We start from the raw sequence: 12530 nt of genomic DNA, 5'->3' as shown, positions 1-12530 counted from the left end.
CTGACCGTACGAGACTTGGATGAATATTTAACTCCCTTTTGGAAATTCGAACTTCCCTAAAGCAAGAGCTGCATGATTGATTACTACATATCCACGACTACACTTAAAAACAACAACTAGCAAACTATTATCCATGTTCACAGCAGATATGAACTCACCCTCAAAACTCAGAATGTTTTTCTACCCCCCTTTACGCTGGTCAAATGAGGACATAGAGAACCAAAAGAGTCAACAGGCCAGCACCCAAAGATTTCAAGACCCTTCTTCTCAAATGCACCACAGTACTGATCATTCAAGAGAACAAAATTCTAGTCACAACGATAGCATCGAAAATCGCGACACCCCTTCATCGCACGCAATCGAAGACCACGATATCCAAGATCCCAATACCCAAAGTCTTACGCAGAATCCAACACAGAGTCTCACCAACACACCCACACGAAGACCTCTCAGCACCAGTAATCCAGAATTTCAATTCTCTATTCCCAGAAGTGTCGCACAAGAGAACAATAACCCTAAAAGCCATTCCGAAAATAAATATTCTTTCTTCATCCCCCCAAAACGCCACGAAGATCGCAAAATCGATCTCGAGAGTCAGTATCCCAGCATTCAAGCCTCAGGGGATCATCCAAACCACTATTTAGAAACCAGCTTCGCAAACCGAGATTGCAAAGCCAGTGGTTCCCGCGGTCAACGCTCCATTTCCGACCTCTTCGAACATCATGTAAATAGATCACAGTGCCTATATTCAAATACTCAAGATGCACATCAGAATGCAAACTCAGAGCCAACTTTCACGCCGACACAAAGAATGCGGGGCAAACGTGATCCAGAACATGGATTCCCGCGAGTCGAACTCCTGTTTCATTCATCGGATCATAAAATTGATGATGTAGAAAGTCAGCGTTTCAAAGCCCCAGAAGCGCATGCTCATCCTATCGAACTCGACTTCTCTAAAGTTATACAGACGCTTCGAAGACCTATAGATTATTTCAGAAGAAATGTAGAGGGGACAAAGACGATTTGGCAGTGTGTACCGAATCAAGATTTGGAGGAAGGCATGGTATGTCTTATTTTCCATCGCTCAAGTGTCTTGCTTCCCAAAATGTGAAGTTTTAGGGAGAATACTAATTGGTAAATTTTTGGACAGTTGGGATGTTATGCTTGGAATCATGAGGATAAAGATGTTTGTGTTAGTTGTAGGAGGGAGAGAGTAAAGGGAGAGAGGTCGAGGTTGGTGGCGCTGAAGAGTGCGTTGGATTTCGGGGGCTAGGATAATAGTTTGAAGAGATACCTATAGAGATGAAATGAAGGGTGAGCGTAATAATCGATCAGGCAGTTGGTTTTTTGTTTATTCTTGCCATTGCTATTTAGAAGGCCAAAAGAAAGAAAATGGTGGAAATATTTAGAGTCGTTGGTATAGTTCTTTTGAAAGAATGTACGGGCTTATGGTTCAGAATATCTTAGATCAGCAATTTAGAATGCTTAACTCTGTTTTTGGAAATTTGATGCGAGATTCTATTATGCAGAAAATGATGGTTGCTCTAGATACTTGATATATTGCACTTATATCTATCTTGAGACTTTTCCCTTGACCGAACCAATGAATAAGTTTCGCTCATAAAAGATCTCTTTCTAGTCTTCTCTGCAAGTGATTCTGATTTACCTCTTCCACATGATAAGCAATTTGTACTCACTTGTTAGAACCTAAACGATGAAGATAATTCGCAGGTAAATATACATATAAAACTTAATGAAAATATAAACAAGGGTATATACACTATGTCCGAAAATTGAAGTTCTAAACAGACCCTCAATTTCATGCTTTAATGCGTTTTGCTGGAGACGGCATCTTATTCACTTCATCTTCACCGCTGACTCTTGGGATAGTCTCATCTGAATCTTCGGTGTCGTCCGACTCATCCAAAAGATCCTCAGATAAGCGTTTTTGACCGATGTCAGTATTTTCGGCGCTCACGATAACCGTGAACCCGCGACACGCCGTGTCCGCTTCCATGATTCTGTCAAAGTAAGGCTCCATAGCAGCATTTACATTTCTCCCTGTAGGACTCGGTAATAAGGTTCCAAGGTAGATCAGAATATGGGTGGAGAGGTTGACAAGGGATTGCTCGTAGTCTTTATCCAGACTCATTCCTTTCCATTGAGCATAGATGTTCTCCATAACTGTATATCGAGCGATAATGCTAGAAATTTTGGTCATTTCTGTGATGATTTCGATTTGGGAGTCAACTGTCCGGATTGTACTGAGCGAGAGCAGGTTCTATGGAGAATCATTAGCTGTTTGTTGTCTGAAAATTACACATCAAGAATACCTCAACAGCGCCCAGAAGACAGGTCCATGCAATGGCCCCAATTCCAAGACCAATAGTCTCTTCCATGACGGTTAGAACATCTGTTATTTTCTGTATAGAGCTAGCAGCACGCGGAACCATCTGACGACATAGAGCAATCCTTTCTTTGTGAAAATTTGCAGCCCTATCTAAATTGGCAACATATAAATTTGAGCCTACTTCTGAGGTAGTGTAAACGCGCTCCCGATTCAAGTACAGTTGTAGATTACTCCATATGATAGCATCGAATGACTTGACATTTATGAGACCTCGGGTCCAAAGTCCACCTAAACCCTTGTTAATGTCTTCATTCTGGGAATCGAAAATAGAGGCCTCATTCGATTCAACTTTTTTTGATGACCCAAAAGCTTGTTTCGAGACATCATCAGTATAATCTGCAGGCAAGTCCATAAGTCGGTGATATTCGCTCTGGCCACGGAGTGTTTTAAACGGATAAGGAGGTTGACTGTCTCTTGTGTGGAGTTTCTGTGAAGTTTGAATTCGCGTTTGGAGCTGTTGGAGCTGTGGCTTTGGTGATATATTTTCAATTCCAGGCTCATAGAGTCCCGTTTGCATGTTGGTTGGAGAATCCATGTTTTGGCACGCATCAATATTACGCCAATGCTCAGCATCCATCCTGATACCCAGGTCAGTAACTCTAGGAGGTCGACGGGAAGATATTTGAGCCATTTTTTGGTGCTGCTGTTGTTGAATTTGAAATTGTTGAGCCTGTTGGGTAGGCGAGTGTGGCTTTTGACGTTGCTGTATCATTTCAGGCCAAATTCTTTTTTGGGCGGCAGCGAAGTTTTGATTTCTCTGAGGTGCAACACTTGAATAAGGATTGCGTTTATTCGAACTGCTATAGTCATAATAAGCATCAGAGTATTGAACTATCTTTCTTTTCTTTGAGAGCGGTGCTATTTCGGGTTTTATGCCATAAGAACTATAATTGTCGGCAACAGATTCATCGTTAGATAAATTGTCAGGCATATTAAGTATTTCATGCTGTGCGTCATCAAGCCAAACCGGTTTTGAGGACGCGTTTAACTCATGCAGATCGCTTGAATCCTGTAGAATTCCTGGATTGCTTAAATGTTGGAGTTTTTGAGCACCCCTACAAAGATGAGAATCGGTGCAATCGCGCTCTAATAGTATATCATTGTCACTTCCACTTGTAGATGTGTTCAGACAAGCGAAATCCATGGAGGCTTGAAGATCTGCAGAATTTCTCAAAGGCGATTGATTTTCTTCTGAGTCCGCTCCATTTCTGTCTTCCTCTAATTCCTGAGGCTTGTTTTTGATTTGTGTTTGAGGCGAGCTTTTCGCTGGACTGGTAGGCCCAGCTGTTGCCGAAAGATTGCTAGGAATTTGCAAGTGCTTGGCCCATTCCTCAGCATCCATGGTGTTCATATTGAAATGCTTCATCGCTGAAAGAGCCATTTCATTTCTCCAACTTCTGAGAGATTTCGATACGGAAGCATCTAGCTGATGGCTTTCTTCTGCCGACAATGAAAGCTTGTCGTTGATATTAGATATCCCTACAGACTGTCGTATCACATGCAAATGGTTAAAATCTTCTGGTTTGAGGAAGCCCTCTACTTGTTCTGACATTTCGACTTGTTAGCCCATGTTAAAAAATACTATACGCATCACATGTTGCAAATTTTGAGGTATTGAAGGTTACAGACTTACCCATTCGCTGCTCTAATAATTCCACATAATCACGTCTTGGGCCAGAATTTCTCTGCAATGGATCATACTCGCAATAATTTCCCAATCTAGTGTTGTTTGCTCCCAAATGGTTAGATTGAGAAGGTGGCATGCCGTGCGTCATTTCAAGCTGCGGAATTGTGGTTGTACCATCGCCACTACCTAATTCGGTGATGCATTGTTTGCAAGGCAACTTTCCATCATACTTTCGCTTCTTCTTTCTGCATTGATAACAAGCCCTAACAACTGGGTCCATCGTCTTCTGTGAAGGCGTGAACTGTGGTAGTGGCGATGATGATGATAGTGTATGAGATAGGTCAGTAGATGTCAGACTTTGCTGTATTTCTGAATTCTGTGAATCTTGATTTTGATATGATAAGGCACTGTGGAAGGAATCGACAGACTGGTTTGCTTGAGTATTTAGGATTGGTGGCATATTGTTCGGCACCACTGCCATTGAAATGAATGGGGGGACAGAAAAGCTGACTGTGCTAGGCATTCTAGATGCTGGGGAATCAACAAGAGTTTCTGATGTAGCCGATGTACCTAAAGTCGAGCTTGAGCTCTCCGAAAGTAAAGATGCGCTCGATGATACCATAGGTTTTGACCCCGAAGAGACAGTAGTATTCTTCATCGATATGCCGGCCAGTTTCAGTCTCGTGTCCTCCACTTGTATGCGTGTCTCTGTCGATAGACTATGTCTGTCTGGGCCTCCAATCATACTGGGGTTATTTATACCCAAAGAGTCCATCATACGATCGGCTCTCAGTGCACTCAACACACTCAATGTACCCATCAGACTTAACTTTAAGTCACGAAGTCTTGCCAACAACTTCATAATTTCCTTCTCTTTGTACAACCATTTGATTTTGGCCAGAACACTACCGCTTCTCAATTTTCGGATAATTCTATCGATTTTCGTGCATATCGTGGCACAATCCCCAATGATTTTAGCTGTAAGCCTGTACACCTGATCGGCGTAGCGACCATCTTTACCGTGAAGTAGTGTGGATAACAGATGAAGCTCGTCTGAAAAAGTTTCAAGATCTCTTGCTAAATCCTTAATATCGGAAGGGGCGTTGGATAGAGCTTCTCCCACTTCGTAGAGGGTCTTTGATATTGTGTAGACAGTTCCGGCGAGTTGAGCAATGCTCGCTATTCCGCCGATTACTTCAAGAGCCATGATGGTGAGCCCGTCAGGCTATCTAAGCCACGGAAGCTTTCCAATTACATGAAAGAAAGACTTGGTAATCAATGCTTGCTCGTGCAAAAGGGTTTTCGTAATATTTCGACTTTTGGAATGAAAATCACAACGTTTGCAAGTTTTCAACACATGATGAGGCTGAGCCCCATCTTTCTGCAGGTCATCCTCATGCGGTCCATTTTGGAATCCATCCTGGTGATACTCCATTGTTATTGGAGAAGACCTCCCTATCTTCGGGTCAGGAAGCAAGAAGCAATCATCGACAAAACAACGGATTGATTGTTCGGAGAGTTTACATAAGGATGGATGTGCAAACCCCTTATTAATGTCGTCCTCTCAAGCAGTTGTCTAGGGGGTAGTTTATCTCACATGCTTTTCTGATGCACGGAAGTTTAAAGGCCGACGCTAAGCCTTGATCTAATGTTAGCTTCGTATCGTCCCAGCTATATTCCAGAAGCCTCTAGACATGCATTCATAATCAGCCTCGCCATCGTCACCAATTCCTTTACATCTTAACACCTACACATCTTACCTCCGCCGATATTACGACACATCGGAAGCCTGTTCGAAGTGATTATATATTCCTAGTCTTCACCATGGCCTCCTCATCAAATTCAGAAACTCCAGAAGATACGTCCTTCAGTACCATGGACGAAAAAGATCCAACATTAATTGGTGTACATTGCCAATACGAATACTGCAATCAGCTAGATTTCCTCCCGTTTCGCTGCGAATCATGTCGCGGAACGTTTTGTCTCGACCATCGTACCGAATCGAGTCATCATTGCTCAAAACCTGGAGAATGGGCAGCCAGACGTCGGCTGGCCAATCAATCTAAACGTTCTTTGGGCGAAGGGAAAATGATGGCAGATGTTGAAAAGCCATGCGCATCACCGAATTGTAAGACGACAATTGGAACGAGTTTATCGACAGGTGTACATTGTTCTATATGTAATCGGGACTATTGTCTCAAACATCGATTGGGAGAAGACCACGATTGTAAAAACCTCGTACCAATAGGTGCAAGAGTTGGCAGATTCAATGAACAGCAAACAAGTGCAAAATTGGCCTTTGGAAAATTAAGGGCTTGGGGAGCAGCACAAAAAGCAAAGGTCGCATCAACTCGAGTTCTGCCTGAGCCGAAACCTTCATCTGCAGCTGCAAGACTGGTAGCCGTCAACCAACTCAAAAAGACTGCAAAAGGGGACGCCAAGATACCTCCGGAAAAGAGGGTATATATAAACGTGGACGCGGAAGCCGCGACAACGACTGCGAAATTTCCTACTGGTGCTTTCTTTTATTCAAAAGATTGGGTAATGGGTCGAGTTTTGGATGCAGCGGCGAAGGCACTTCAAGTAGAAAACGTCAATAACCAAGGAACCGATGAGAAGGAGAAGCTCAGAATCTTTCATGTGGAAGCCGGAAGACTTTTAGAATTTAATGAGAAGGTTGGAGATGCTTTGGTTAGCGGCAATCGTATAGTATTGCTCAGGGGAGTTGGACCTGCTGTGCCTGATCTTATTCAGGCATAATCTTCTTTTACATATGGGGTTACTAATCTGGAGAACGGGATTTATGCGCGTTATTTGGATGATACCATGATATAACTTTCAGGAATTGCGTAGGACGCATAGGGTGGGAGTTAGGGTATTCTGAGGCTTTGTATATTAGCGTTCATTAGAACATTATAGACCACAGCAGTCCATTTTGTAATTCCAAATCATGACTTTTCTTCAACATTCTGGACATCCTAGATTCGATGAACGTTTTGGATAGTCACGACATGCTAGTGCATGTAACAGCAGAGTAGGCTGCGCGTCTTATCAGTATCTCGTCCTCCAAATCGCAGAGAGTGGGCGGATGCCTCATTATGATTTTGAGGAATACTTTAGCATGAATTGTTCCACCTACCTCTGAGTTGGACCTAATTTCCACGTGCTATTTCTATATTTCCAATTCTCACATCAACCATCAACCATCATGCATCAACTCCCGACTCATTTCCTCGCCCCCTCTTCAACCTCCACCCCCCAAACCATCACAAGCTCTCTTTCCAACTCCCTTCCCGCCCCGACCTCCACGCCTGGAATCGGCACCTCCCCGCCTCCTCGTAACCCCACCCCTCCACCTCCCCCGTCCCCGTCTTCAAAGGCTCCTGCTCCGTGCGCGAACAAGTATGCGTCTACGAACAACAAGCCGTCCCACTAATTCATCACCTCGACAACGACGATGCGCGCTCCGTGCATCTCCGTGCATTTTGTAATCTACGCACCTTCCCCTCTCTCAGATCCCTCCCACAAATCCTACAAACTAGTCGGAGCACTCCGTCTCCTCCCCTAGTGTGAGTGCGAGGGTAGTCGATGGTGAGGAGGTGAAATAAAGGGGGTGGGTGTCATTTTCTTGTCATAGCTACACGTTGTATGATGTAATTGATAAAATTTCTCTAAATAAAAATACATATCCGAGGGTATGTTAAAGAATGTGTTCCAGGAACCCTCAAGATGTTAGAGAAGCCATATAGCTTCCCTTGACCCACATTTAGTCTAAATTGTGTAATATACAGTTACCATCCATACCAGAAGATGCCGTTTGAATTCATCATCATTTTTTCCTCCCCAGTCTAACCTTCCGCTCTAAAACGTAGCAACATCGCCATATCGAGCGCAACTCCCCAAGTTCCAAACCGCATCAGCGTATCTGCTGCACTTTTGAATAGCGATCTTGACACTGCTTTCACCTTTGGTCTTCCCGGGCCTACGTTCTTCCCCTTGCCAGTTGATCCCTCACTATCTTCCTCGTCCATCAATTCCCTCCCCAATATCTCCAAAAATGCGTCGTCTGCTGTATTTTTGTGTCCTCTTAGTCTTTTCATCAGACTATCTTTTTGCTTTTTATCCGCAACTTGTGCGAAAGCCCAAAGGATGACATGAGTCATCATTAATAATGAGGCTCCATAGACTCCTGTGTCTATCATACCACTCTTTGTTTCCTTGGGTGCCTCACTCCCCTTTTCTCGGCCTGTCACATCCACATCGAGGTCTTTATTTGATTCCATGATTGCAGCAGCAGCTCGGACAGCTACATCAATAGCTAACTCTGGATCTTCTTGTGCCCATAATCTTAGTCTTTCAAGAGCATGCCCAATACCCGTTTGACTCGAATTTCCAATCACATTTAATAGATCGGTAAAAGGAATATGGAGGAAAAGACTCGTGATATGGTGTTGAACAATACAAGTATGGTGAAAAACATGAGATGTGGAGTGGGGGATAGTCAAATGAGGTCGTAAGTAGGTTTTGAAAAAGCGGTTAAGCGTGTCTGGATCTCGATTAGTTTAGTAATCGGTACAGAGAAATGGGATATATAATACACCAACGTACAGGCTAATTCTTTTCTCCTCGCAGAAACGCGGGATTTGAGGGCCTGTGAGAGAGATGAAGCAGGATAATGACCGGGTGGACTTTCGTAAATTTCTGACGGGATCTGACTGTTGATGAATTTGCAAGCAACTAAAAATTCTTGTGAGGCATCGAATATCTGACGTTGAATTTCAAGCAAAACAAGAAATGCGGTATATGAATTAAGGTTTGGTAATGGAAGGTGCTGGGGTTGAAATATAGGTTCCTCCCCCGTCGAAAAATGACCCATGGGGGGTATAGACGAGGATGGAGGGAGAGGAAACAGAAAAGGTCCTATGGCAGCTGCGAATGATAAAGACTGTGGTAGCTTCGCAGAACCAAGCGCAAAATTCCAATCGCTAGCAGAAGGGGCACACCAAAAGACTTCATCACAAGGACAGCTGACATCTACCAATTCACCAATTGTCATTGCTGACGATTGATTCCAAAGCGCAGAGAATTGGCGATCAGTTGCAAAGACAACCCAGTAAAGCCTATTCAGAGATTCTTCGTTGATCCATCGTTTCCATTGAACTTGGGGATCCTTCAATGTTTGATCCTCAGACGAATATCTATTTAGTGCATTCGACTTTTCACTCTCGTATAATCGACGCATGTGAGAGACAGCATGTCCTTTGAAAGACTCAGATACGCCGAATGCACGCTTATTCCCACACCACAATCCCATATGGATAAGTAAGGCTTCGGTAAAAATTGTCATGGGGTTTCGAATCAAGCTCATGTCTAGATGAATAGCGGCAAGTAAATGCCAACCAATCACTTCAATTAAAACAATAGCTAGTCGTCTTCCGTTCTTAACATGACTATAAGTAGATCCAACAATCATCATGGCAGATAGTAATGGCGGAGAAAGTTGATTGGTGTCCACGGTAGGATGATGAAGTACGGGTGCTTGGTGTGAAAAATGCTTAAAGTAAAGCCCGATAAAAATGTTGACCACATATAATGGTGGCATTGTAAAATGCGGTTTTCTGTTAGGAACTTCGTGAACGGGGGATATCAAAAATTCCCGCATTTTGTAATATGTCGATTCTGAAATATCATATCTTGGGTTATGGTTTTGAAATAAAGGATGATCAAATGGTAGATCAATTGGATCAACTTCCAACACTGCAGTTGGATCCATACTAGGATTCCATGAAGAAGGCCATTTATCTTCACCCCAAGGTAGATTTGGAGGTGAAGGCACACCTGCGATACTCGCAGATCGGGTTGACCCAGATTCTAACATCTCATTTTTAGGTTGATGGTACTCAAAATGAGGCTCGCTAGCTGGCATTGTAGAATTTGAACCTGAACCTTCCAGTTTAATATTGCTAAAATGGTGCTGTATAGAATCTGAGATGGGAATATTTTGATTGAAAAGCTTCCCAGTATTTTCCCATTCGTTCCCAGGTTCAACCATCGTAGCATATAAGTCGTTGGGAACCCACGCATTTCCCATTGGGTTGTTCTCCGGTTGTAAATAGGAAGTATGACTGAAGGGTATCTGATAAGAATATCCCAGTATACCAAGAGAATTCGTAGGAAACTGGTGGTCTAGTATTGTGTCATGGTATGGGTCTCGGTATTGCTGCGTGAAAGAATGCGTCTCCTGGTGTACAAAGCCAGGTACTGGCATTGCTTGGGGCACATTGTTGTTAATATTTAGTTGTTGGTCTGCTCCAAATGATCTAGGCGCAGCTTCGAGGAACGGTACATTTATCCCCGTGGACTCTTGAAAGGAAGTTGAGTAATTCGCCGTTGGCGTTTCCGTCGGAAATGATGGGCCACTTTGCAAGGGAGATAGATGAGCTGATCCTGATCGACTTGTAGGCGTCCAATTGAAGTTTTCAAAGTTGTCGTGACTTTCAGGGTCTTCGGAAGTCTTCCTTCGTTTCACGGATCCCCTTCGGCTCTCAGGCTTTGGTTCTTTCTTGTCCCACCGTTCATGGCCGGCCTCATGTCTTTTTAGTAAATCACTCCGAGTAAAAGTCTTTTCACATATTTGGCAAATGTGAGTTCGAGGAACATCGTCTAAGAGGTTATTTTGTTAGCGGTGGATAAGCTTTTTAGTGTCCGAGGTCCATTCTAACGTGCTCACTTACGAGTTTTCATGTGACGACTCAAATTCTCGCGCCTATTGAAGGATTTCGGACACTGACTACAGCCAAAAGAGGAAGCCGGCATGGGCAGGCTGCTCTTTCGAGGGATTGAAGCTTCGGCGTCCATATTTGCTGAGTCGGAGGTCGAATCTGACTGGAAACTCGAGTGGACACCGCGTGTCGAGGGGTGGACATTATCAGACATACTTGAGGATTCGGAGAAATGTTCAACCAACGGCGGCGACCCGGTGTATATTTGAACAAAACCGTGTATATCGACGGAATGCCACAAGAAGAGGCCTAGACCCTGCTCAGCGGCTTAGAAAGCGTGGCCGCATTGACCAAGCACGCAAGTCAAAGTTTACCTATCACGCCGATGAACGTTTAAAGTTCAAGCGCACGTCCAATAAACGATTTTCAACTTCATGAGACAGCTGTTGCACGAGAAAGTTGAGAACTCCCCCAATTATAGATTCGCTACCCTATGTGAAAGCAAGTTATCCATGCGAGCAGAAAGTGTTCTAAACCCTAAGGAAGTCTGTTTCTGTGCCTGCCCCTCCTGCCCAACAAGGGGCAACAGCAGATCAGTAATGGCACTGACCCCAAAACCCTCCGATCAGTGTCCCCTTGCCTGGGAGGGACTAACTTGTATGATCCGGAACCTCCGCAATCCTTAAATTAGAACCGTAACCCCCTAAGCAAAACCCCGTTCAAACCGTCCAATTTGTCTTCAGTGATTGCGAGAAATTTTAAGTGGCCTTTGACCTAAAGAATGTGTTGCTTGCGAGGCTTGCTCATACCGCGCCGCTCACCAGTAAATACCCGGTAAAATTACCACAAAGCCGCTACCGCCAACCTTAAATAGATTGCCATGTCTGAAAATCCACTTTTCAGGGCTTGCAAGCTATGTCACTCTGCACTAGTATGTTCTAACTCTCATCATCACATCTTAGAGGAACCCCCCTTCAGCCTTGATCCCGCCAGACCGTCATCAGTCGCGGCATGCATGGAGAGCGTGCCGTACGGAGATATTCCCAATGCGGTTCTTCTTCCCACACACCACCCTTGGATGTATTGTTCGTCTGAGACCTGTCGTATTTCCCCGCAAGCCATCAGGTCATCGTCTACCGTTCTTGGTGTAACCTTTCCTTGAAAAGCCGCGGTGACGTTGTGGGCTGTGCAAAAAAAAAAGGTGAGTCGAACCCCAAGGATTCCCTCGAGATTTGAAGTCTTGGACACGATTCCGCGCGATATAAGGATGCTTCGTATTTTACGCGTGGAAGCCGATCCGAATCTGCTGGTGCTTTATTAAAGTTCGCTTTGATTCAAGCTCGCCCTGTTTACATGGCATGGCATTATGCCTGCCATGATCCAAGGATTGGCAGGTGCCCAATGATCGCTCAAGTCGGTGGAATGCCTCGCCGGCAGATGCCCACTTCCTGCACATCCGGCAGAGGAGCAAGGAGAGAGCATGGCATGGCTCGAGCATGGTTGAGATAAGCAATCTGCAGACCTGAAATGAATCTATTTTTTGCCTGTCAAAGTTTGGAATAAATTGTGAAAGAACTGCTGCTCGACGGTCGTATATGACACCAATCGTTTTACCTTGAAAGGGAATGTGCCGTAAAGCTCGTCTGCATAATATTAGACATGAATGAAAAGTATTCTTGGGTTCCTTTCTGCCAGATCAATCCTTGGGCATCGACTTGGCATCAATTACATAGCCCCTGATAGGCGGACCGGGTACCACATCTCGGTTACC

The 12530-nt window shown here is 44.2% G+C and overlaps 4 protein-coding genes across 4 annotated transcripts; 2 read left to right on the top strand and 2 right to left on the bottom strand.

Moving 5' to 3' along the window:
* Positions 1-2: 2 nt before the first annotated feature.
* On the top strand, positions 3-1363 carry BCIN_12g03360 (hypothetical protein). Its single transcript, XM_001552230.2, has 2 exons — positions 3-1063; positions 1151-1363. Exons 1-2 carry the CDS (start codon positions 134-136, stop codon positions 1271-1273), a joined length of 1053 nt encoding a protein of 350 aa, XP_001552280.2. The 5' UTR covers positions 3-133; the 3' UTR covers positions 1274-1363.
* A 146-nt stretch (positions 1364-1509) lies between these two features.
* Positions 1510-5603, bottom strand: BCIN_12g03350 (hypothetical protein). The gene is made up of 3 exons (XM_024696382.1): positions 4044-5603; positions 2334-3955; positions 1510-2281 (listed from the first exon to the last, which is right to left on the bottom strand). Exons 1-3 carry the CDS (start codon positions 5242-5244, stop codon positions 1820-1822), a joined length of 3285 nt encoding a protein of 1094 aa, XP_024552190.1. The 5' UTR covers positions 5245-5603; the 3' UTR covers positions 1510-1819.
* Positions 5604-5605: 2 nt separating this feature from the next.
* On the top strand, positions 5606-7004 carry Bccuz1. The gene has a single exon (XM_024696381.1). It carries the CDS (start codon positions 5862-5864, stop codon positions 6795-6797), a length of 936 nt encoding a protein of 311 aa, XP_024552189.1. The 5' UTR covers positions 5606-5861; the 3' UTR covers positions 6798-7004.
* Positions 7005-7651: 647 nt separating this feature from the next.
* On the bottom strand, positions 7652-12406 carry BCIN_12g03330 (hypothetical protein). Its single transcript, XM_024696380.1, has 3 exons — positions 10772-12406; positions 8646-10700; positions 7652-8583 (listed from the first exon to the last, which is right to left on the bottom strand). The coding sequence occupies exons 1-3, from the start codon at positions 10971-10973 to the stop codon at positions 7886-7888; spliced, it is 2955 nt and encodes a 984-aa protein (XP_024552188.1). The 5' UTR covers positions 10974-12406; the 3' UTR covers positions 7652-7885.
* Positions 12407-12530: the final 124 nt, after the last annotated feature.

Source organism: Botrytis cinerea, chromosome 12 (genome assembly GCF_000143535.2).
Source record: "Botrytis cinerea B05.10 chromosome 12, complete sequence".
Lineage (NCBI taxonomy): Eukaryota > Fungi > Ascomycota > Leotiomycetes > Helotiales > Sclerotiniaceae > Botrytis > Botrytis cinerea.
The sequence above is the reverse complement of the archived record's forward strand: the minus strand, read 5'-3'. Positions and strand labels throughout refer to the sequence as shown.